General features: G+C 41.5%; 1 protein-coding gene across 1 annotated transcript in view; it reads left to right on the forward strand.

The window, feature by feature from the left end:
* sspo (SCO-spondin) overlaps positions 1 to 24,607 on the forward strand; it is a gene marked incomplete at its 5' end in the record, with an annotated part of 125,118 nt that overhangs the window by 57,440 nt on the left and 43,071 nt on the right. The window contains 38 exons of the mRNA XM_079661827.1: positions 597 to 726; positions 895 to 1,020; positions 1,383 to 1,474; positions 2,306 to 2,509; positions 2,586 to 2,756; positions 3,386 to 3,641; positions 7,271 to 7,317; positions 7,443 to 7,613; positions 7,729 to 7,863; positions 8,502 to 8,638; positions 8,728 to 8,822; positions 8,952 to 9,001; positions 9,350 to 9,520; positions 11,337 to 11,507; positions 11,605 to 11,684; positions 11,799 to 11,968; positions 12,092 to 12,138; positions 12,217 to 12,417; positions 12,812 to 12,982; positions 13,743 to 13,943; positions 14,035 to 14,146; positions 14,242 to 14,462; positions 14,972 to 15,124; positions 15,239 to 15,405; positions 15,552 to 15,697; positions 16,690 to 16,910; positions 17,143 to 17,178; positions 17,400 to 17,564; positions 19,386 to 19,598; positions 20,129 to 20,296; positions 20,419 to 20,553; positions 22,152 to 22,389; positions 22,478 to 22,630; positions 22,741 to 22,787; positions 22,913 to 23,083; positions 23,292 to 23,468; positions 24,045 to 24,200; positions 24,429 to 24,553. Of these exons, the coding sequence (XP_079517953.1) occupies positions 597 to 726; positions 895 to 1,020; positions 1,383 to 1,474; positions 2,306 to 2,509; positions 2,586 to 2,756; positions 3,386 to 3,641; positions 7,271 to 7,317; positions 7,443 to 7,613; positions 7,729 to 7,863; positions 8,502 to 8,638; positions 8,728 to 8,822; positions 8,952 to 9,001; positions 9,350 to 9,520; positions 11,337 to 11,507; positions 11,605 to 11,684; positions 11,799 to 11,968; positions 12,092 to 12,138; positions 12,217 to 12,417; positions 12,812 to 12,982; positions 13,743 to 13,943; positions 14,035 to 14,146; positions 14,242 to 14,462; positions 14,972 to 15,124; positions 15,239 to 15,405; positions 15,552 to 15,697; positions 16,690 to 16,910; positions 17,143 to 17,178; positions 17,400 to 17,564; positions 19,386 to 19,598; positions 20,129 to 20,296; positions 20,419 to 20,553; positions 22,152 to 22,389; positions 22,478 to 22,630; positions 22,741 to 22,787; positions 22,913 to 23,083; positions 23,292 to 23,468; positions 24,045 to 24,200; positions 24,429 to 24,553 (5,630 nt within the window). The remainder of the gene's footprint in view (positions 1 to 596; positions 727 to 894; positions 1,021 to 1,382; positions 1,475 to 2,305; positions 2,510 to 2,585; positions 2,757 to 3,385; positions 3,642 to 7,270; positions 7,318 to 7,442; positions 7,614 to 7,728; positions 7,864 to 8,501; positions 8,639 to 8,727; positions 8,823 to 8,951; positions 9,002 to 9,349; positions 9,521 to 11,336; positions 11,508 to 11,604; positions 11,685 to 11,798; positions 11,969 to 12,091; positions 12,139 to 12,216; positions 12,418 to 12,811; positions 12,983 to 13,742; positions 13,944 to 14,034; positions 14,147 to 14,241; positions 14,463 to 14,971; positions 15,125 to 15,238; positions 15,406 to 15,551; positions 15,698 to 16,689; positions 16,911 to 17,142; positions 17,179 to 17,399; positions 17,565 to 19,385; positions 19,599 to 20,128; positions 20,297 to 20,418; positions 20,554 to 22,151; positions 22,390 to 22,477; positions 22,631 to 22,740; positions 22,788 to 22,912; positions 23,084 to 23,291; positions 23,469 to 24,044; positions 24,201 to 24,428; positions 24,554 to 24,607) is intronic.

Below are 24,607 nucleotides of genomic sequence, written 5' to 3' on the forward strand. Positions count from 1 at the left end.
GTCTCCTCCATTTTGTAGACTATTTACGACTTTTGAATCCACATAAACACATCGGAAAAATCCGGCTTACTTTGAGCATGTGTTTTAAACAGTTTACCCCTTTGTGAATTGTTTCCAGTTGTTCCGCTGGGGGGGGGGGGGCGCAACTTCCAACAGGAGTAATTTCTCTTGGGAACCCCTGGTCTCGTGTATATTCAACATTCATTCCTTTTACAAATTTGAGAGACATAACAATGACTTGAAATTGCTGTTATTGTAAACATTGTAAAGATTAAAAGTAATTTTGGAGACATGCATTTAGTTGTGGTTGGTTAATGTTGCCAGAATCAATCAGGTCTGTTACTTTTCAAATTAAGTTGTGTCAAAATGAGCACTATACAATTCACTAGAAACTCTAAAATCTAGTTGGAATAAATCAAATAATCTGTTGTCCAATGTCAACTAATTGATGGCTATTGATCATTATTTCCTTATCTTGATAAGGGTATTTAAAATGCACAAACCTGTGCTGAAGCTTGTGGAATGATAATAGTTAACGAAGGCTAGTTCAGTGGTAGCTGAAATACTAATTAAGACATCAAATCTTTATTTTCCAGGGTGTCGCTGTGCTAATGATCGGTACCTTCAGGGTGGGCGTTGTGTAAATTCCAGCCAATGTGTTTGTCTGTGGCACGGTCACACACTCCAGCCAGGACAGACCGTCAACAGGGACCAGTGCACCGCATGGTGAGGGACAAACATATATTTATTTTTGCTTTCCAATCTGAAAGCATGCCTTGTTTTGCCTAATTGATGCTATTTCTAAGATGCTTATTAGAATCTAAATCTTTCAGAACAGTACATTTAAACAGCAATATCTCAGATCATTTGACTGCTGGGTTTTTGTTCCATCAGCGTGTGCATAGACGGACAAGTAACCTGTGACAGTTCCCTCTGTGTGGCGGCCTGTCATTGGTCAGCCTGGTCGTCGTGGTCACCGTGTGATGTAACCTGTGGTCTGGGACTCCAGCAACGCTACAGGTGAGCCTGTTTCATTTTACACATTTATGAAGCATCTTACTCATAAAGCTATCAAAGCTCACCCCTGCCTCATTGCACTCTCCACTAAACTTCTTTTAACAGAACTGTGATGATATTGAATTTTATCAATAATTCCGTTTGCTTTTTCAATTACATTTTTCAATTGTTGGTTGCATATATTTATTTTATCCTGATGTGTCATGCCATTATTTCACTGAATCATTTACTGTGTGTAATTTACCTACAGGTTTTGTTAAGTTAATGCACTATCAATTAGTTAGGGACAGATGCTGTTCTACGGCTCACACACCACTTATGAAATCTGTATCGGGAGTCTTTATGCTTTGTGTGTTTCTCCTCAGGTCTCCAGTGAACCCAGCTGGAGCAGTCAGAGTCAAACCGTGTCCCGGAGACTCCTCTGAGGTCCGCCGCTGCTCCCCCCCCTGCCGCCCTGGTATGTAAACTAACTCACACCCCATGTACTGCACTGTACTGTACTGCATATGTTGTTTTTTAGGGATTTATTCTTAACTGATGCTTTTTAAGGCATTTTACATTTGTTACATTAGATCTACAGTATAACACAACAAATCCTTTAAATGTGGGACTTAAAGGTGGGGTAGGTAAGTTTGAGAAACCGGCTCGAGATACACTTTTTGTTATATTCCATGGAATGCTCTTAACATCCCGATAGCAATAAATATCTTAAGTGCTTTGACAAAAAATCCATTAAAAAACGTCTTCTGTGGAATCCGTAGTACTGTAAAAAGCACGACCAATCATTTTAGCCAGCCCGGCTAAAATAACTGGATGGCCTACCTGCCTGTCAGCCTTCCATCTGTGCACAATCTTATCTCATGCCCTCATTGGTCATGTGCGCGTTCGTGTGTGTTGGAGGAGGGGCTCTGTAAGGAAGTGGCAGATTTGTTCCGGCTGTGTATTTTCAAAAAATGTTCACTCGAGCTGGTTTCTCCAAAATTATCTACCCCACCTTTAAGTGCTGCATTGGATCTTGCGCTTAACAAAATATATACAATGTGTCCAAAAAATGACTTATCCTACATTTGCAATACCTTGTGGGCTTCTCTCCACTAACTGTTGATGTATTGTTTCGGGATTTAAAGTATAATAAAGCCAGTTTAATAAGTTATTAGGTGTAAAGACTTTCACTCCATGAAAAATAACAGTTCAGCCTTCAAATAATGAAATGCAAGTCTCATGGTAGTATCCTAGTTCTGTAAATGCCTTGCATATATAATGATTTCTCTATCCTCCTCTTGTGCAGTGATACCAGATGGAGTCTGGAGTAAATGGACCAGCTGGTCAGAGTGCAGTAAGACATGTTTCAACCATGTAGATGATGTCGGAATCAGACGGCGATTCCGCAGCTGCAACCACACACTCACACACTTCAACGATACACATGCTGACTCTGCCTGCGATGGAGACAGCGAGGAGCCAGAGCCTTGTAACACTGTACACTGTCCAGGTACGAAAGATGTTTATCTTCATTCCCATAATTGAATGTTAGAAAGAAAAGCTGATTTGTTATTATTTACTTGCAGTGAACGGCGGCTGGTCAGCATGGGCATTGTGGTCTCAGTGTTCATCAGAGTGTGACTCTGGCGTCCAAACGAGACAGAGATCCTGCAGTTCACCCTCGCCACAGCATGGGGGCAGCAGCTGCCCGGGGCCACACATTCAGACAGGAGACTGCAACTCACACCCCTGCTCAGGTACTGCATTGTGTGATTGTTGACATCCACCTGGATCCATCTTCATCTTCTTCTTATATATTATAGACACATACATTCTTCAAGCATTTGGACTATCTTTGTTGTAAATGTATTATATAGATAGATAGATAGATAGATACTTTATTGATCCAAATTTGGGAAATTCTTTCGTCACAGAAGCAGAAGTGTGTTCAGACTTTATAATACAATACTTAAAATACTTAGAAAAACGGTAAAAGAAAATGAGCAATTATAAATAAAATGAAAACTATGATATCAAATACAAACAATATAAACAAAACTATGTAAAAATATTCTGGATAATGAAAATAAAAATTCAAAAATACAACAGGATCCAAAATACTACAGGTAACAAAGGAGAAACTCAAACTGTAGCAGTGAGTTCTCTGCCGGCCAGAGGTGAGGTTTTCATACGTTTTTCATTTACAAACGACATCTATTGCACGTCTGTCTCTCCTGGGAGAGGGACCCCTCCTCTGTTGCTCTCCCTGAAATGTCTTCCATTTTTCCCCATTTTTTGAAGTTTTTCCTTTTCCGATATGAGAGATAAACACCTGTATATGCCTGTTTAATATATTCAGTCTTTACTTCCACTCCACTCCTCACAGGTGTGTGTCCAGAGGGCATGGTGAATATGACGTCAGCAGAGTGTGAGGCTCACGGCGGTGCGTGTCCACGGGTGTGTTTGGACATGACCCCCGCAGAGGTGGAGTGTGCAACCGCCTGTTACGACGGCTGCTACTGCGCCCCGGGCTTCTACCTGCTCAACGGCAGCTGTGTGCCCCTGGCCCACTGCCCCTGCTACCACCAGGGGGGGACATACCCAGCCGGGACTACCCTGCCTGTAGATGCCTGCAATAACTGGTACTGTTCGACAAAACTCATCATTTTCTTCTATAATCATTTAGATTGAGGGTCATTATGGGACACAGTGTCACAGTGAATTAATAATTAAGAGGATTTGGATTGGGTTTTCCATTTCTTAATACTATAGCATTTGATTTTGAAGTGCCATGCAAAAAGTATTAATGCTCTCTTATACTGAAATTCTAGTCTAGTGTACATTCAAAATTCATTAATTCCACCCAATGAATTTGCCTCCAAATAAAAATAGTGCCCTGAATTTGAGACGGATGTTTGCAATAACTGGTACTGTTGGCCAAAACTAATCTTCGTGTAAAATAAACAATTTAACACTTTTATCTACAAATTAATTATCAAATTGTGCCCGAGAGTTAAAAATAATATTGTTTTCCTTTTCATTTAGCTTTGCCGATATCTGTGTTGATAGGTAATAGATTAAGAGCGGTGAATCAGCTTGGAAACAGGAAGTGCTCAAACGTTTGTGTGAGCTTATCAAATTTGGCAGTGATTCCATGTCAGCCACAGCTTGTCACAAAAAATCTTACTGATAGTGTATCCAATAAACTTAAACTAGCTTTATTAAATATAAGGTCTTTGGCAGGAAAAACATTTTTAATCAATGATTTTATTACTGAGCACAATCTCGATTTTATGTTTTTAACAGAAACTTGGATTGAACAAAATAACAGTGCAGCTTTTCTTATCGAATCAACCCCTCCCAACTTTAGTTTTATGAGTCAGGAAAGAATGCATAAGAATAGGAGGTGGAGTTGCTATTTTGTTCAATGATTCCAGTCAATGCAGGAAGACATATTATGGGAACTTTGCTTCTTTTGAATATGTGGCCCTTCAGCTGAAATGCTCCTCTCAGGCTCTGTTCCTAAATATCTATAGACCACCCAAATACTGTACAAGCTTTTTTGATGACTTTACTCAACTGCTGTCTATAGTGTGTATTGACTTTGACCGTCTAGTCATTGTTGGTGATTTTAACATCCATGTTGACAACCCCCAGGACAGAGGGGCTAAAGAACTGTTTTGTGTTCTTGATAGCTATGGACTGACTCAGCATGTGACGGAGCCCACGCACAATAAGGGGCACACTGGACTTAATTATCTCAAAGGGTCTGAATATCTCTAAGGTTGTGGTGACTGATGTTGCACTCTCTGATCATTCCTGTGTTTTCTTTGAGAGCTCTATTTCTGTTCACAAAAATGTTCAAAAAGAGGTATGTAAAAGGTAAAATACTAGGGAAATCTTTACTCAGAATTTTTCTTCCACACTTGCCCCTGTTAACATCTCAATAAATTAGCTAGTAGATCATTTTAATTCAAAAATTAAAAATGTTATAGATGCTATTGCTCCAAATAAGATAAAGGAAGTGACTAGGAAGAAAATATCTCCATGGAGAAAGGCCATGACCGCGGGAGCAGAAAAAAGAGAGTGTCGAAAAGCTGAACGTAGGTGGCGAAAAACAAATCTCCAGGTTCACTTTGAAATCTATAAAGAGAGACTTGGCCTTTATAATTTGGAATTGAAAAACGCACGACAGTCTTTCTTCTCTGACATCATTACCAAAAACAAAAACAACGCACGTTCCTTGTTTGCTACCGTCGACAGACTAACTAACTCCCCATTGTCAGTAGCCTCTGAATTTCTATCCATGAGGGCGTGCAATGATTTTGCCTCCTTCTTCACTGAAAAAATTCAGAAAATCAGACAAGCAGTCAGTGCCTCTGTATCAGGTACAGCAAATGTGTTGTCCCTATGTCCACCTAATATCAATTCAGACATCATGATTGTGTCATGATGTCTGAATCAGATTACCGGTAATGATAAAAACCTAGAGGACATTATTGAACTTCTGAAATCCTCCTCCTGCTGCCTTGATATTATTCCAACAGGATTTTTCAAAGATGTGTATGGCCTCAGATCTACTTTATATAGTAAACACATCTCTTCACTCAGGTGTTTTTCCACAGGCCCTGAAAGCTGCAGTCATTAAACAGCTCTTAAAAAAGAATAATCTAGATGCTTTAGTAATGAACAATTACAGGTCCATATCAAACCTGCCATTTCTATGTAAAATCATCGAAAAAGTTGTTTTTCAACAGTTGAGTAATTTCTTGCATTTAAATAACTGTTTCAATGTGTTCCAGTCAGGCTTTCGTCCAAACCACAGCACTGAGACTGCTCTTGTAAAGGTCTTCAATGACATCCACTTAAACACAGACAGTGGCAGAACTTCAGTGTTAGTATTATTAGATCTCAGTGCTGCGTTTGACACTGTTGACCACAACATATTACTAGACCGACTAGAAAACTGGGTGGGACTTTCAGAAACAGTTCTAAATTGGTTTGAATCCCACTTAAAGGACAGAAAAAACTTTGTTTCTATAGGTAAATACACATCTGAGTGTACAAATATGACATGTGGGGTTCCTCAAGGCTCCATCTTGGGGCCTCTTTTCTTTAACATCTACATGCTACCACTGGCTCAGATAATGAAAAACAACAAAAAAAGTTACCATAGCTATGCGGATGACACACACATTTACGTAACAATTTCACCAGGAGACTATGCTCCAATTCAAATACTGAGTAAGTGCATTGAACAAATCAATGACTGGATGTGTCAGAACTTTCTCCAATTAAACAAAGTTAAAACTGAGTTAATGGTTTTTGGAGCCAAGGCAGAACGTATAAAAGTTAGCGCTGAGCTTCAGTCTGCAATGTTCAAAACAACAGGTAAAGCCAGAAATCTAGGTATAATCATGGACTCTGACCTAAGTTTCAACACTCACATTAAAACAGTTACTAAATCAGCCTACTATCACCTAAAGAATATATTTAGGATTAAAAGACTGATGTCACAGCAGGATTTGGAAAAACTTGGCCATGCTTTTATCTTCAGTAGACTGGACTACTGCAATGGTGTCCTCACAGGTCTCACTAAATAATCTATTAGAAAGCTGCAGCTGACTCAGAACGCTGCTGCTCGAAGTCCTCACTAACACTAAGAAAGTGGATCACATCACTCCTGTTCTGAAGTCTTTACACTGGCTTCCTGTGTGTCAAATAATTGATTTCAAAATACTGCTGCTGGTTTATAAAGCTTTGAATGGTTTAGGCCCAAAATACATTTCTGACCTCCTGCTAAATTATGAACCATCCAGATCTCTCAGGTCTTCAGGGATTGGTCAGCTTTCTGTCCCCAGAATCAGAACTAAACATGGTAAAGCAGCGTTTAGTCATTATGCTCAAAATATCTGGAACAAACTCCCAGAAACCTGCAGGTCCGCTGCAAATCTGACTACTTTTAAATCCAGACTAAAGACTTTTCTTTTTGCCGCTGCTTTTTAATTGAACTTTTCACATCTTAAACTGCACTGTAACTTTTATCCATGTATTTTTTCTTTTGATGTTTATTTTATTATCTTTTCTTTTTAATGACTGATTTTAAATGCCATTTTCTTAATGTCTTTCATTTTTTGTAAAGCACTTTGAATTGCCTTGTGTTGAAAGGTGCTATATAAATAAACTTGCCTTGCCTTGCCTTGCCTTGCCTTTTCAGTTGTCATTTCTTAACTTAGACATCAATCGTCCTGTTCTTGTGTGTCTCAAACAGTACCTGCACGAATGGGGAAATGGTGTGCGGAGCAGCTTCCTGTCCTGGTGAGTGATTGTTTATTCATGAAGTGCAGATTTAAATGTACCTTTACTCTTCTCTCTTGCTCTCTTGAAGTTTTTTTTCTCATTCGTGTCTCTTTTTATATCTTTTATCCTCCTTTGTGTCTCAGTGGACTGTGGCTGGAGCGACTGGACCCAGTGGAGCGCTTGCAGTCGAACATGTGATGTCGGGGTGAGAAGGCGTTACCGTTCGGGAACCAATCCTCCTGCAGCTTTCGGGGGTCGTCCTTGCAGAGGAGACAGAGTCGGAATTGATACCTGCAGCCTTGAACCATGCTTCGGTGAGTAGAAGAACTGTGTTGCTAATGTTATTGTATACATAATCCATGTTTTGAAAATAACTTTAAGACAGTGTCAAGTATCAAGGAATCAAATATAGTTGTGATATGTCTGAAGGGGTTAAGGAGCCATGGAGTGCGTGGTCGACGTGCTCGGTGACGTGTGGAGGAGGGTACAGGGCCCGGACCCGCGGGCCCATCCGGATCCACGGCACCTCTCAGCAGTTCAGCGCATGTAACCTGCAGGCCTGTGGTACAGCAAGTCCTACACTCTCATAAATATGGTCATATTTAATATCGGAAATATATACATTTGTACAATAAGGCAGCTACATGTAGTATACAATCTCTGTTTTTTTTTTGTATTGCACAAAATCAAGTTTTTGCAAGAGTAAACAAGAAGAAGAAGATGGACCTTTATTTATCCCCAGTTTTGCCCTCTGTTTTTTGGATGCATGCACATGCTACTTATATAGGTATACAAATACACACAGTTGTGTTTTGTGTGCACACATGCACATACAGATATAAATACACACAGTTATATATTCACACATGCATTGAGAGGTCCAGAACGGAGAGACAGCCAGTCTAGCCGGCGCCAGGAGAAGTTGGGGGTTAGGTGTCCTCTCCGGTACCAGTCCACACTCCGTATTGTTTTGGTCCGACCACTGTCACCCATAACAATAAGAAGAAACATTTATGAAAAATGTATAGAGGAATATGGAAAACTCCTACAAAAATAATAGATAGGAGGTTTTATTCTAGGATATCAAATCCTAGCATGTAAAATGCAAAAAGTCGTGATGATGATGATGATGATTATTAGTTTTTGACAACACTGAGAATGTTTGAATTGCTCTCTGCTTGGACTGTGTGTTGCTGTCTCAGGAGAGGGCAGGGTGTGTCCTCCAGGCCAGCAGTGGAAGCAGTGTTTGAAGGGAGCAGTGTCTTGTACAGACCTCACAATGGACCTCGGCAGGAACTGCACACCAGGCTGCCAGTGTCCACACGGATCTGTCCAACAGGTGGGTGGGGGGGATTACCACAGACACATGTGCACAAACAAATGCACAGTAATCAGGGTCTTACTGTTCTTGGTCTGACATATTTACAGGATGGTGTGTGTGTTCGGGAGTCTAAATGTCGCTGTGACTTGGATGGAGAACAGTACCATCCAGGAAAAACTGTGCCATCAGACTGCAACAACTGGTACGGAAACTTAAATCATGAATTGCCCTTTGAGCCATAATGAGAAAAATGCCACCAGCGTGTGCTTCCTTTCTTTGGAATATAGAGAGAAATCTAAATAACGATTTCACTTGTGCGTTTTTATTTCAGTACTTGTGAAGCAGGGAGGCTGGTAAACTGCTCTCAAGTCAGATGCAATGGTAGGCAAAACGCTTTGAATGTGTCTTCAATACAGACACTGTTTCTGTGCTTTCTTTTAATAGCTATACAAATTATTGTTATAATAGGTATTTTATTCCCATTGTTTGAATAACAGTAACGGTTGTTTCTATGTCAATATTGCTCATTGTAAAGTGACTACTAAGACTTAACTTTGAAACTTGATAAATAATAGTCAAAATAGACGATATGAAATGCCATACTAAGTGAAAATGAAGCTCTAGTGATGCAAAACAACATTCACCATGATTGACTTGCAATTCTTCCTCTTTTACCTCATTGATCCACACTGTATTTTTCTATTCTATTCCAACACTCACTCTCTCCAGTGGATGGTCAGTGGTCATCCTGGACCCCCTGGGGTCGGTGTTCGGTGTCGTGCGGAGCAGGTCTTCAGTCTCGTTACCGCTTCTGTTCCAGCCCCGAGCGCTCGGGCAGTGGTCTGCCATGTGTGGGTCCTCACAGAGAGGACCAAGTCTGCCTCGCTGCTCCATGTGACCGTCAGTTTGTTTCTGGGATTTTCCTGTGTTTCCTTACAATTGAGAATAGACAGTGAAAAAGTTACAGTGTCTTCCTGAGAACAAGGTTTCCAATGTCATGGAAAATAAACAAGGAGAGATTGCTTGTCTAGATCTTGCTGCTGTTGGACAGGTTCTTCTTTTACAGCTCATATGGGAGTGTGTTTGTTGCTTTCAGAAGCCATATGAATACAGTTGGGTGCCGATAATGGGTCGCTTGATTTATAGCAGAGTCTCCACAAACGATGCAGCAGTGCATTTGTCGTCTCTGGGGAAACTGCTGAAGCTAATGCTTCCGGGCAACTTGAGAAAAAAGAGCTAGAGAGAGAAGATGGATGCAGTCAGAGCAGACGGGTGTTGGCTGGGAAGCAGTACAGTTGTCTAGTGCAGGGGTTCCCAAAGTGGGAGGTCGCGAGACCCCGAGTTGGGGTCGCGAGATGCTTACAAAATAAAAATGGAAAATTAAAAAAAATTTATTAAAAAAAGTAATCAATTTTTTTTAATCAATTTAAAAAAAAGTATTATTATTAACAATAACGTTTGCATAGACATTTTTCAGGGGCGGACTAGCAATCTGTATAATTTCCCCGCAACGAGGCTCCCCCTTTGACAATCTAGCGCAGTGTTTCTCAAACCTTTTCATACCACCAGGACCACTTAACCAATCAAAAAAACTCACGGACCACCTAACTCCACAAATATCCCAAAACAATATGCCTGCTTACCCATTCCAACAGTATATAACAAATTACAGCCTAATAATGACAGTTAAAACCTATATCGCCTCGTTCACACATTAAATCAACAATACAAATACAACTACAGATTGTATAAGCATTTAGTTCAAATGCGATTTAAAATCCTCTCAGGTTTTGCACCTGTTATTATGAAATGTAGACTACATTTATTACGAGTTTATGTCCGAGCCAACAGACTCACAGATTGTTGGCTACTGAGAGATATGCAAAATACACCGCATGTAGTACGACACAAACCTCCGCTGTGGATTTTCAAAACAAAATACAATAAAACTATGGTCGCAGGCCCAAGTTTAACTCTCTGAGGCCTGCATGGTCTGCCTACAAAACAAAAATAAAAAAACGTTTATGCAGCCCCAACAACAGCCTCTGATCATCAACCAACTTCATGCAATGCTTCATCAGATGCATATATAAGATAATAATCTCTATCTATCTCCTAACACATCTAAATCTACTTTCAGCATGGATAAATGTTCATCAAATACATCCATTGTTTGTTCTATATGCTTCTTGAAATCCTAAAAAATACATCGTTTTTCTAGAACAGATTACAAATCGCCTGAAGATGGTACAAACAAGTGGCAACATGTTTGACGAAGGTGTTGCGCTGGGCTATATCATGCAATCGAAAGTGAAACTTAAGCTCGCTCCATTACGGAGATATTCCCGCGAGAGTGCGGAAAACTGAAATTAATTCACTAATTGCAAAAAGTCTCTTTGTACTTTCATGATTTACTTTTTTTATATTGAGACTGAAATTAAACTAAAATATAAACCGAGGTTACAATTTTGTTGTACAGTGTTGAAGGAAAAATAACTTGTTGGACAGATGACTTTATTTTTGTTCTTACTGCCATGTAAACTGCTTGTGTATTGGACAGATACATTCTGTACTCCAAATAACTGTCACTTCCTTGATGATTAATCTATGTTCAGGTCCTAAATATGAACAGATAAAGTATTAGTTACTAATCTTTATTATTGTGAAGTTGTTTTAGTTTTTCACCCCTTCATCATGATGTGTTCCCTCTTACCAGGGGATGGTGGGTGGGGTCGGTGGAGTAACTGGACGGATTGTACCAAGTCATGCGGTGGAGGGGTTCAAAGCCGGAGGAGAGAGTGTGACAGTCCCCGTCCTAAGGGGGAGGGGAACTACTGCGAGGGACTGGGGTCTGAAGTCATAGCCTGTAACACTAACCACTGTCCAGGTATGTTTACAGAGTGTGTGCAGTATTGGTTTTGTTCACAATAGAGCCGACACTTAGTCAGTGTTTTAAAAATATGTCATTTTGTGTATGTTTCCAGTGGCGCCATGCTCTAAGGTCCCAGGCACAGCATTTAGTAGCTGTGGCCCCTCCTGCCCTCGCTCCTGTGATGACCTGGCTGTGAGTATACTAATCTTGACTCTAGCTGACTCATTACCACTGGTTAAACATCAAGTCATGTATACAAATGAAGAAATCTGGTTATAATAAGGTCATTTTCTGTCTTTCCCTCAGCACTGTGAGTGGCAATGTGAGCCTGGGTGCTACTGTACAGAGGGAAAAATCCTGTCTGCTAATGGTACAGTGTGTGTGGAGCGGGAAGACTGTCCCTGCATAGACCTCAACACTGGACACAGGCTGGAACCAGGGGAGACCACTGAAGCCCCTGATGGGTGTAACAACTGGTCAGAATAATACACAGAGAAGAACCACACACTATAAATGAAGAACACATTTATATTTGACATCGATTCATCCAGAATGAAGGGATAGTCAAATATTTATGTTGACATTTGAACTTGTTTCAGCACATGTCAGGGTGGTCGGCTCAACTGCACCAGATACCCCTGTCCAGGTGAGTAAGACCAATACAGAAAACAGTCAATTAGGAGCAAGCCATAAATGTAGATTTTGCATCTCTGTGTGTTCCAAGTGTCAGGCGGCTGGTGTGAATGGTCAGAGTGGACTCCGTGCTCAAGGACCTGTGGGGCGGAGTCTGTGTCCCGCTACAGGAGCTGCAGCTGTCCTGAGCCCAACGCTGGGGGAGTGGTCTGCTCTGGAGAACAGGAAATACACAACGGGGTCGGAGTTCAAATCCAGAGGCAGCCATGCCCTGTCATCACCTTCTGCCCAGGTACCACTATTACTGGTTACTGGTTTCTAGTAACATACGTTAATTCAAGCTAATTGATCAAATGAACGATGCTTTGAATTAAAGTATTATTCAGCCCCAAGAAACCAAAATGTATGTGACTGCAGAACAAAAACATGTTCCAGATCCCATTGTCAGTAACTCCTGTAGTTGAAGCAGGTAGTGTAGTAAGGTTCTTCTCCATGATGATATTGACATAATAAGCTTTTTTTTCCTAGCTTTTATTCCTATTTCCTTCTTTATATCTCCTTAATTGTATCTCTTTCTTTTGTATCGTCTTATGATATTCTTCTTCTTGTTTACAGGAAGACAGATATAGTACTAAATCACTATAATACATACTTTGTTGTGTCTCTGTTTGTTCCCCTCTCTCTAGTCCATGGCTCGTGGAGCCCCTGGTCACCCTGGTCAGAGTGTGATGGATGCGCAGGGTCGTCCGCTCGCACCAGGGACTGCAACAGTCCTCCCGCCAAGTTCGGTGGGCTCCCCTGTCTTGGGGAGAGCAGGCAGAGACGTGGTTGCTATGACAACATTACCATCTGCTCTGGTCAGCATAATAAAGGACTCGTGTGTATATTGAGAAACACTGATGTACCGCCTCAATTTAGGGTACTGGATGGAAATGAGGATGATAAGGATGTGAAAAGATAAAAATGTGCATTTTTATAAAGGAAAGGGAAGATTAAGGATCTTTCCCTGCCCTCCCATTGAGAATTTGTTTTTGATCTAATGTGATTACTTTTCAGAGGTGGGAGAAGTACTCAGATCTTGTACTTGAGTTAAAGTAAGAATAAAATGAAACTCAAGTAAAAGTACAAAGATATTAGCATCAACATATAAGTACCAAAAGTAAAAGTACTCACTCTGCAGATTGGTCCATTTAAGAATCATATATATGATATGTTTTATAATTATTGATCATTAAAGGTTTATCAAAGCTGGCAAAGGTGCAGCTAGTTTTAATGACATTGTTTACTCCAGGTGTAACTAAAGTCTGATTTAAGAGTTGATTGTATTTCACATTACCAATCCAAATCTGTAAAGTAACTAGAAAAGTACACTATTTACCTCTGAATTGTAGTTGAGTAGAAGTACAAAGTAGCGTAAAGTGGAAATACTCAAGTAAAGTACAAGTATCCCAAAACTGTAATTGAGTAAATGCACTTAGTTACTTCCCACCTCTGCTAGTTTCAAGTTTGCTTTTACAATTTCACGAACTCTGAGAAAGCACAATTTAACCGTAAAACCCATCACTCCACTTGATGAGGTAATTCTCTTAAACCTGTTCTTTCTCCTGCGTTCTGCAGACTGTGGTGGAGGCCAGGAAGAATGGCCTTGTGGGAAGCCCTGTCCCCGCTCCTGTTCAGATCTCCATAGCGACACAGAGTGCTTGGACCTACCTGGGTGCACACAGACTTGCGGATGTCCGGGTGACATGCTCCTGCAGGATGGAGTGTGTATAGCCCGGGCGGAGTGTCGCTGCAAATACCACAACAGCTCAGATACAGGTTGGATCCACAATCTGTTTATTTAAAATGAGTTGAAGTCTTTATATTGTGTTTGCTAAGATTGTCTAATCAGATATTGTCTCTGATATAGGGATGACATTCAGCGGGCTATATTCCAGTAATGCATCATGGGAATGGCCTGGTGGATCTGGTTGGCAGTTTGCAGAACCAGGAGACAGCATCATCAGTGACTGCAACAACTGGTACTGCACAACTGAACAGCTCTTAAGATTGAAATGGTTTGAATATAGAATGTAATTCAGTTTAACGTATAATTGACTGTCTTCTTTCATCTCAGTTCATGCGAGTATGGGGTGATGCAGTGTCAATCAGTCCCTGGCTGCTATGTTGACGGTGGCTGGAGCCAATGGGGGGCCTGGACTGAGTGCTCGCTGTCATGTGGAGGGGGGGTCAAGTTCAGGAGACGCCAGTGTAATAACCCCTCCCCTCAGAGCAGTGGGAGGGGCTGCCTGGGAGTCGCTGAACAGCAGAAAGACTGCAACACACACATCTGCACAGGTAGGCCTGTCTGATCAAACCACTTTGAACTGGAGTTTTGAACTCAGGCTGAACTTCAACTTAAACTGTATTTCTCTCAGCTTGGCGTCTAATAGAGGAGTGGATTTACATTACCCTTTAAATAAAATAACGTCCCTCTTGGAAATTTGAACAAAAATATGATAAAGAGATATTTTAAGAAAGATAAACAGTCTTCGGAATGAAGTTCAATACATTTTACACTCTTTCTTTATGAGTTCAAGTTCAAAGGTTTTATTTTCATATGCACATAAGCTACAGTGTAGAAATGGCAATGCAATTCTTCTGACCTGAGCTCCTCCAACAATACAACATGTATAATACAATACAAAAATATTCTAAGGAGTCTATATACATGTAAATAGAATATGATATGTACAAGAAAAGAATATGAAATTAAATAATGTACATTATGACAAAATTAAATACGGTTTATTGCGGTGATAACTATTTATATAAATGATGTGTTACATCTGAGTGTTTGCTCTCAGACTCGGTGGGCCCGTGGCTGCCCTGGTCTCGGTGGTCTGCATGTTCGGTCAGCTGTGGTGGAGGACAGCAGGCCCGCTCTCGCCTCTGCAGCTCTCCCCCCTGCAGCGGGCTCAGGCGCCAGAGCAAGACCTGCAACACCCAGGTTTGCCTCGGTGAGTCCTGATTTGCTGTAGAATATCTGTCACTCTGGTATCAAAGTTTTAATGACTTTAGATCCGGTGTATCCTTTCTGAGTTTCGTTAATGTGTGCATGTTATGTTGTTCAGAAGTGGGCTGCCCCCCTGGCAGGTTGTACAGAGAGTGTGAACGAGGGGAAGGCTGTCCGTTCAGCTGCGCTCACGTCAGCGGCAGGGAGGGATGCTACTCCGATGGCTGTGAGGAAGGCTGCCACTGCCCCCACCAGAGGTACCAACACCACGGTGTCTGCCTGCAGGTGGGTTCCCTGTCACCTGAGCAACTTAAGTATAAGTCATGAAATATCATGAAACGCTAACATTTGTTATGGCAACACGAAGGGATATAAAGGAAACATTTAACATATTTCCAGACAACATTTTAATTAAAATGTGTGTGTTTCAGGAGTGTCCCTGTCTGGTGGACAAGGACCTCCTGGCCTCTCTGCAGAGTGTTTCTGTCACACCTGTCTCCTCTCTGCTCCTCCATAACGTCACTGAGGGAGGGGAACTTCAGCCTGGGGACACACTGGTCCATGACTGCAGCACCTGGTGAGCAGGAAATGTTCTGAATATTTGCAGCTGTGCTATATTTTATCCATTTACACTTTGCCAACAATTGTCCTCTTCTGCTGGACAATTACAGGGTTTACTGTATATTGGTTCTTAAATGTCTAACTAAACCTCCTACTTTGAGGTCCTGTTTTATTATGAAAATGAGGCACCTGGGTTCAAATACAATTTTAAAGGTCTCCTATTATACTATTTCTAGGCATATATTAGAGGTCTCGGATATATAAAAAACATGTCTATGAAGTGTTTTTCTCAAAATACCAAACAGATCATGCATTTTAGACATCCCTCATATCCCTCTGTTTCAGCCCTGTTAGAGAAGTGCTGATTCTGGGTCAGTAGCTCGGAGTGTTAGCGATGCTTATTAATGCAAACAAAGACCATATTACTTCCAAAAGACGTCGTGCATTGTTTCTGATGGCGACGTTTCTGATAGGGCCGTGGGCGTAAAGCCAGCCCACATTTCCGATATCACGTAATATCGGCAGCAAATCTGGATCAGCTTGTGTTATGTCTTCCTTAATGCAATAGTAATTGGGGGTGCAAGTGGAGTCTCGCAGAGGCAAAACTGTGGCGCGCTTATACTGTAGGTGCGCCGCAGTCTGCGTGATCTGCCTATATGGAGGGGCGGGCCGGCCCTGCGAGTAAAGTAACGAGTAAAGTAACGAGTAAAGTAACGAGTTACTTTATCTAGACAGTAACGAAGTAGTGTAATATATTACTTTTTAAAAAAGTAATATGTAATATATTACTTTTTTTTTAGTAACGACCCCATCTCTGCCGGGGACACATATTTATGTATAAAAGACATCAAAAAAGTGCATTTTGCATTATAGGAGACCTTTAAGGCACACACTAAGTAAGAAGTGAGTTTTCTAATTGTGAAGCTGTTACCTTTCCATAGAGATGACTGCCTTCCCAGTCACACTCTTCAAACCACTCTCACCTCACTCCCCCCCTCTGTTCTGTAGCGGCTGTGAACATGGCAGGTGGAACTGTTCCTTGGAGCATTGCCCAGTTGACGGCCGCCTGTCCCCCTGGGGCCCCTGGAGCCCCTGCTCGCTGTCCTGTGGAGGTCTGGGACTGAAGACCCGCTCCAAGACCTGCACCCAGCCTGCCCCAGCCCACGGAGGGAGGGACTGCCAGGGTCCACGTCAGGAAACCACCTACTGCCAGGCCCCTGACTGCCCAGGTACAGTGGATAGTTGAGGTGGTACTGTATTTAATGTGTGTGTTTAGGGATAAAGGAAAACAAAAACAGGTGAGGGTTAGGGTGCCAAGTCAGTCAATTAAATCAGAAAATTTAATTATAAAGGGATATTCTGTATCCCTCATCTGTACCCATGATCAATAAACTGCTTGTTTGTATACTGATTTTTAAAAAGCGGAGCTGGTACTGATTTAGATTTTTTTGCTTATTGCAGTTGTTGTTGGTCCGACTGAAGAACCGGTTTTACCAGGTAAATGATCTCTTCACTCAAAGTGCAACTACAAATAGAGTTTTCTCTTGCTTTCATCACTTGGTGGTCTTTGCAGTGTATGTGTCTTTATGGTACAAGCTATTGGGATTTGTTACTTTTAGTTTCAACCCTATATACTAGCATATTTTCCCTCAACATCAACAATTAATATTTCAAATGCTTTCCTTTTTTCATCCTGTTCCCTCCTCTTTGCTCTTTAGATGAGGATGCTGGCTTCTCTCCGTGGTCAGTATGGAGTCCCTGCACTAAGACCTGCACTGATGCCCTCAGCCCGGCCATGAAGACCCGTCACAGACGATGTATCAGACCCCCCTGCTCTGGAAGCTCTCACCAAGAGAAAGCCTGTAACCTGCCCCAGTGCTCAGGTACGACCTCTCACAGTTTCTCTCCTTGAAGTCTGCTAAGTCTTTCCTTTTTTACCATCTGCTCACTTACATTGTTATCCTGTGTTATTTCAGGATAGAAACTCAACTTCCAGCACTCCAGTATCTAACAGTAGAGCATTGTAGTTCCTAGTTGTTGTTAAAGTGGCTGTGTGAACATTAAGTTAAGCCCCTGTCACACTGTCCCGAAATTGACACCCGATGGACACACGATTAAGGAAATGTTCAAATTCGGCTCTGATCGTAACAACATCGGGCCATTCGTGAGGGCATCTTAAGCCATCGTATGACCGCCGGTGGAGTTTCTCAGGCTCTGGCAGTAACTTCGGAAGCGGTGGCAACATCTTTGGCATGACAAAGCATTGCCGAAGGACCTTGTGAAGGTTCATTGTCGTGTTGACTTCGTGTGTCCATTTTGCCCTTCGTAAGGCATTCGTGAGGGCATCTTAAGCCATCGTATGACCGCCGGTGGAATTTATCAGGCTCCGGCAGCAACTTCGGGAACGGTGGCAAAATCTTTGGCATGCCAAAGATGGCTTAAGATGCCCTCACGAATGTCCCGATGTTGCTACGATCAGAGCCGAATTCGAACATTTCCTTTATCGTGTGTCCATCTGTTTTTTTATTGCACAACAAAATCATGTAAACATATTATGTAAATAACCCAATTTGTGTTCTGTGAAACTAAAAAGGATATAATATATTATTTTGAAGGCCAGGAAGTTGTTGTTGCTATGGAAACAACATGACGGAGAAAACTTAATATCTTCTACATATAAAGACGGAGAAAGTAAAGAACAAAGTCGGAAAATATCATTACAGTATCATAGTACTTTAGCATAATTGTTTGTGTTACTTTCGTTGCAGTTGTATGTCTTAAATGTAATGTAAATGTTGCCTTCGTGTGTGGTTCGGGGCCATCTTCGTGCGAAATTCACAATTCCATATTCGTGTGTCCATCGGGTGTCAATTTCGGGACAGTGTGACAGGGGCTTTAGGGACTGCTCAGTGACATTTTTACAAAAATACTGCAACACTTGTAATAAGATGAAAGCTGCCTCACTAAGGGCTTACATCCTACAACAGAGAATTCATTATTCCAGTGTGTGAGAGAGCATTTGATGTATTAATCTTCAATTTCTCCTTGGTAAAACTTCTACACAAACTGAGTGTGGTCACATCTGTAAGTTTGCTTTTTGGGACTGTGTGGCGTGGCTTTGTTTGTAATCATTTATCATTCTTATCTCAGAGAACACAGATCCAGATTGATTTTTTTAATTTACTGTTTTATTAACTGATCACACAGACATCAGAAGAGATAAGAACGTGCTAGCTGTACAGTACATGAAGGCTGTTTGATCAATACTTGTGAAGTTTTATTTGTACATAGGATTGGATTTTATCGAAATCTTGCCTGAGCATAGAGTGTTTACTTTAGGATTTTATCTAAAGTGTTATTCCAGATGGGGGGTTAACGCCATTTTAGTTTGTGTAACTTGTGTACATACAGTATGTGTGTAAAAACAACAGAGTAGGGAAACAATTTAGCTTTTGAATGAAATTCAATGATTCAGACATTCTAATGGCCTTAACTAGAACTATAATTTAATCTTAATAAACTGCTAATTTAATGTAATTGCTTTTTAAATGAGCCCTACCAACTTTTTTCACTTAAAAAAATACATATTGTACATATCTTACTGTAAGAAATCTCAATTTGATTAGACGAGGCAACACATATTACTTTTAATATTGCCTACTAACATGTAAAGTGCTATGATGTCTTTTGTGATATGTTCCAAGATGGAGACGAGGTGTGTGAGGGGACGGACTGTGCGGAGAGGAATTGTTCGTGGAAGGATTGGGGGGAGTGGAGCTCCTGTTCTCGGTCCTGCGGGGTGGGTCAGCAGCAGAAGATCCGAACCTTCCTCAGCCCCCGCTCCAACGGCTCCTGGTGTGAAGACATCCTGGGGGGGAACCTGGAGCATCGCTTCTGTAACATCAAGCCCTGCAGAGGTCAGCAGCCTGATCAGCATCTAGAGTCAAAATAGCAAATCCATGAAAAAAACTGACTGTGACTGTACAGTACATTTGGACTATTACATTTTTTTATCTGTGTGCCACTATTTCGTCCTTGCCCTCAGGTTTGTCCCACACATTATGCATTGTTGTAAATCACATTTGTGGAGTGCACAAACTTAATTTGTTGAGTTAAGTTCACAAAGTAAACACTTTGTACTATTAATAATGCTGTTTCTGCCCCAATAAATTCAGTTGATATTCTGCTTTGATTTATTTGTTAATTCAAACTTTAGTTCACTCGTTTCTTAAAATATTGAAATGACCAACAAATGGTTGCCACATATCAACACCATTGAAAACATTGTCATATACCCAATAGAAGCTATGGCGTAAAATATGAAAAGTTGTGATAGACTGGAATGATGATTTTGGTTAAAGTATGTGATTTTTTGTTATAAAACATGCAAAAAACATATTTTATGTCTCTTGATTTAATTCTGTTTATTTGTGTGTGGATGCTGTAGTTGATGGAGGTTGGTCTCGCTGGAGTCCATGGTCCCGCTGTGATAAGCGCTGCGGGGGGGGGCGCTCCATACGAACCCGCTCCTGCTCCAGCCCACCGCCCAAGAACGGGGGGAAGAAGTGTGAAGGAGAGAAGAACCAGGTCAAACCCTGCAACACCAAACCATGCGGTGAGACAAGTCTTTGTATTCCAAAAGTCACCACAGGCTGTGAATAGCATTCTTGGTGAGGCAAAGAAAATGCCTGCGGCGTCATGGAACAAATTCATGACCTTCTGTTTGTGTTTTGTCAGATGAGAAAGGATGTCCGCCAGGCCAGGAGTTTGTGTCGTGTGCCAACCAGTGTCCACAGCGCTGCTCAGACCTCCAGCAGGGCATCGAGTGCCAGGACAACACCAACTGTCAGCCCGGCTGCCGCTGCCCTAAAGGTGTGTGTGTGTGTGTGTGTGTGTGTGTGTGTGTGTGTGTGTGTGTGTGTGTGTGTGTGTGTGTGTGTGTGTGTGTGTGTGTGTGTGTGTGTGTGTGTGTGTGTGTGTGTGTGTGTGTGTGTGTGTGTGTGTGTGTGTGTGTGTGTGTGTGTGTGTGTGTGTGTGTGTGTGTGTGTGTGTGTGTGTGTGTGTGTGTGTGTGTGTGTGTGTGTGTGTGTGTGTGTGTGTGTGTGTGTGTGTGTACGTGTGTGTCCTAGATAAATAAACAACAGTGTACTGTATGTGTGTTTGAACAAACTATGCTGTATATCAATGAGCCTGGGTGCTGTCAAGCCATATTTAGGATAAACCATGTAAAGGGTTAGTTCGACAAAATTACCAAATTATATATATCTACACTGTAAAAAAACGGTAAAATGACTGGCAGCAGCGGCTGCCAAACAAAAACCATAAAATGTAAGTAAAATACTTTACTGAAATAAAGTGCAATTAATATACAGGAATTGTCCTTAAAGATTTTACAGGAAATGTTACAGATGTTTCATCTCTTTTCAAAATCCATTGTCTTTAAATGTTACATTCAAATACCTTAAAGTGGACCTATCATGCTATATTTGAATAATATAGTGTAGGACCATAAGGCATATTTATACTTTTTATTTTTCAAAATACCAAACAGATCATTCATTTTAGCCATTCCTCATTTGGCTCAATTTAACACTGTCTTTGCATGGGCTGATTCTGTGAGAACAGCACAATCTAAAGGCCTGGCATATTTCCAGGCCAGCGCTTTCGAACGGCAATGTCCGTGGCTATCTCCTCCTGATTGGTGGAGTTGGCCCAATAGCTGTAGCGCCAAATCTGGATCAGTCTGGATCAGATCCGTTGCAGCCCCTTTTTATGAGATTTGGGTATGGAGGAAAATAGAGAGGGTTGTGTTTTCTGACACTTGGTGAGTTCGCTGGAACACCGGGGAAACATATTCATGTATAAAAGACGTACAAAGGTGCATTTTGCATGATAGGTCCCCTTTAAATAAAGTTCTAATGAGAAAAAATGTTTTTTACATTTTTTTTGTATTAGATTTGTATGATCAAACACTAAAATAAATACAGAACCTATAGTTCTACAGGGAGGAATACTGTTATTTTACAACCAAACACATTAAATAAAATGACAGCACAAAATGTTCTATAAGTTCTAATGTTTATTTTTCTTTTTAATTTTGGCTCAACCCTGGTCTATCAAAATTGTTTTTCAAGAATATGTTTATCATCCTTAGACAGAACTTGGAGTCGTTTTTTGCAAATGTTGCTGTTCTGGTATTTAAATGTTGTTATGCAAACGGGGAGTCATTCGCATTAAGTGTATTGTATTTGATGCAGAAATGTCAAAAAACGGGATCAGTAAAAATGAAACCATTTTCATGGCTTGAAAAACAGGTGAAGGTTAATGACAACATTTAAATATTTTCTATTTTGGTAAATGAGTAACCAATCATATTCAGTTCAGTGCATGTGGGGCTAGTAATATGACCAGCACTTCAATAATAGGCTAAAAAACCATATGTTTATTAACATAGTTTACTATGTGTCCAGGCCAGCAGCAGCAGGACGGGGTGTGTGTGCAGCTCTGGCAGTGTGACTGTACGGACTCACTGGGACAAATCTGGGCAGCCGGCAGCGTGCATCAGGTGGACTGTAACAACTGCAGCTGCTCTGACGGACAGCTCTTCTGCACCAATCACAGCTGCCAGGCCTCCTGCACCTGGAGCTCCTGGTCCAGTTGGGCATTGTGCAGCGTTTCCTGTGGGAAGGGCCAGAGAACCAGATACAGGTGAGGGGAAACCACTCATAAATACCTGTTCATCCCAACCTCTCAAAAAAGTATTTCTAAAGAGACTTTTGTGTCTGTTGTGTGTCAGGTCTCTGGTCCCGGAGACCGAAGGAGCAGATTGCCAGTTTGAGGAAGTCCAGCATAAATCCTGCGACCCCGGACCTTGCCCGCCTCTCTGTCTCCATGACGACCAGGAGCTTACAGTGGGAGACACTTGGCTGCAGGGCGAGTGTAAACAATGGTGAGTGATGCACAAAAACATAGAGGAAAAGTATATTTGGATGATAAAGGGTTTGGAAAAAAATGAAAATGAGTACTCAAATGATGTTGTACATTTGTTTTTCCTCCTAGCACATGCACCCCAGAGGGAGATTACTGCCAAGACATTGACTGCAGAGGTGGGTCACTGCAATTATTTTAGACAAGAGTAAACTGTGTGCGAAAATGTAGGCACTGCTGCAGATGTGTTCAACTTTATACTCAGCTAATTATCCAATAACCAAGTGCTTTGTGTTGTGTGCAGTGGACGGTGGTTGGACCCCGTGGTCAGTGTGGTCTGACTGCTCAGTGACCTGTGGACGAGGCACCCAGGTTCACACCCGCGCCTGCATCAACCCCCCCCCACGGAACAACGGGTCTCACTGCAGTGGGCCGGAAAGAGAAAACCAGGACTGTCACACTCCTCCCTGTCTGGGTTTGTTACAAAATGCCACAATTATGTAATTTCATTCATTCATAGCCATCTTTAGATTGTGCCCATTACTGTACCAAGAACTGATGCACATCATTGATTTATTTTAAGTTATTTTGATAAATATTGTATTAGCTGTACTATCTTGGAAGAGGGATGTCAGCAATACAGTTCACACTTGCCCTGATCATATTGACTCCCTTGTCCCCAGATGATCTTTGCCCCTGGTCGCCATGGTCACCATGTTCCCGGAGCTGTGGCGCAGGTTCGGTGTTGCGGCGCAGGGTGTGTGTGTGTGAGGAGGGAGGAGATGCAGCGTGTCCCTCTGAGATCGAGGCTGAGAGGAACAGAGAGGAAACCCAGCTGTGTTACAAACGGCCCTGTCCAGGTGCACACAAAACTCAAAGATGCTGCTTTCGGTTGATATTAGCTCGGCTTATCTTAATACCATCTCATATTTATAATAGTGTAAAATATTACCTTGTGTATGCTTAATTGTCCAGATTATTTTCTAAAAGCTTGGTTGAAATTATGGGTACTTTTGATACAAATCAGGGATCAAAAAATTGAATAAAGATTGTGATTAATCCATTAATTTTGGGTTGCTTGTCCTGTTCATATCTTATTTGCAGAATTGATTTATGCAAAGATTTATTTTAAATCTGAAACCATCTTTTGCTATTTGTGTCAGATCATCATGGTTGCTTATTTCATTTCTGGGTCTGCCTACATTGTACTTTAGTTGATGCCAGTAAGACAGCTAGCTTTTGTATTGATTGTTAAGAGGAAGACATCATTTTTGGTACAAAATATATCTATTATACACTAATTAATTTAGCAGTACTGGGACCGTCTCTGGGTCAAGTGAGTATAAGTCAAAGGGCTGCTTCACAGATTGTAAGTGTATCACACAAAAATCAGCATGTAGCACCAGAATGATGGATTTGTTTTCTTCTGACTGCAGACTGTCCCATGTCGGGGTGGAGTGTTTGGTCTCCGTGCTCCTGTCAGTCTCAGAGGCAGCAGCGCTACCGTGTAGCCCTCTCCCCGGCCACCAGGGGGCAACAGTGCACTCCTGTTGAAAGCCAGAGCAGGACGTGCAGTCTCAGTCAGTGTGGAGGTGAGTTAACAACCATGGAAACTGTTTATATATATCTATATGAAACAAAGAGGCCTGTGTGTGATCCTCTCATGGTTCAAGGTGCACTTGAATATTCCTTTTATGCATATTGGGATCTATAATGTACACAGGAATCAGCAGAATGTGATTGATCTGGTACATGCATTAGGTTGATTGTGTTTGATTTCCTTCATTTAAATACTGTGATGTGTTTTCTCATGTTTGTAGATTGTGAAGCCCCATTTGAGTACTCCGCCTGTGGTGCTCCCTGTGAGAAGCAGTGTGTGCTGCAGGGCCGTGGAGATCTCTGTTCAGGAGTCAGGGAGTGTACACCTGGCTGCTACTGCCCACAGGTGAGAATCCCATTCCCCATATTTATATAGGAAATACTATGGTCAATCATCATT

The sequence above is a fragment of the Notothenia rossii genome (genome assembly GCF_949606895.1).
Source record: "Notothenia rossii genome assembly, chromosome: 12".
In the NCBI taxonomy this organism is placed as follows: Eukaryota; Metazoa; Chordata; class Actinopteri; order Perciformes; family Nototheniidae; genus Notothenia; species Notothenia rossii.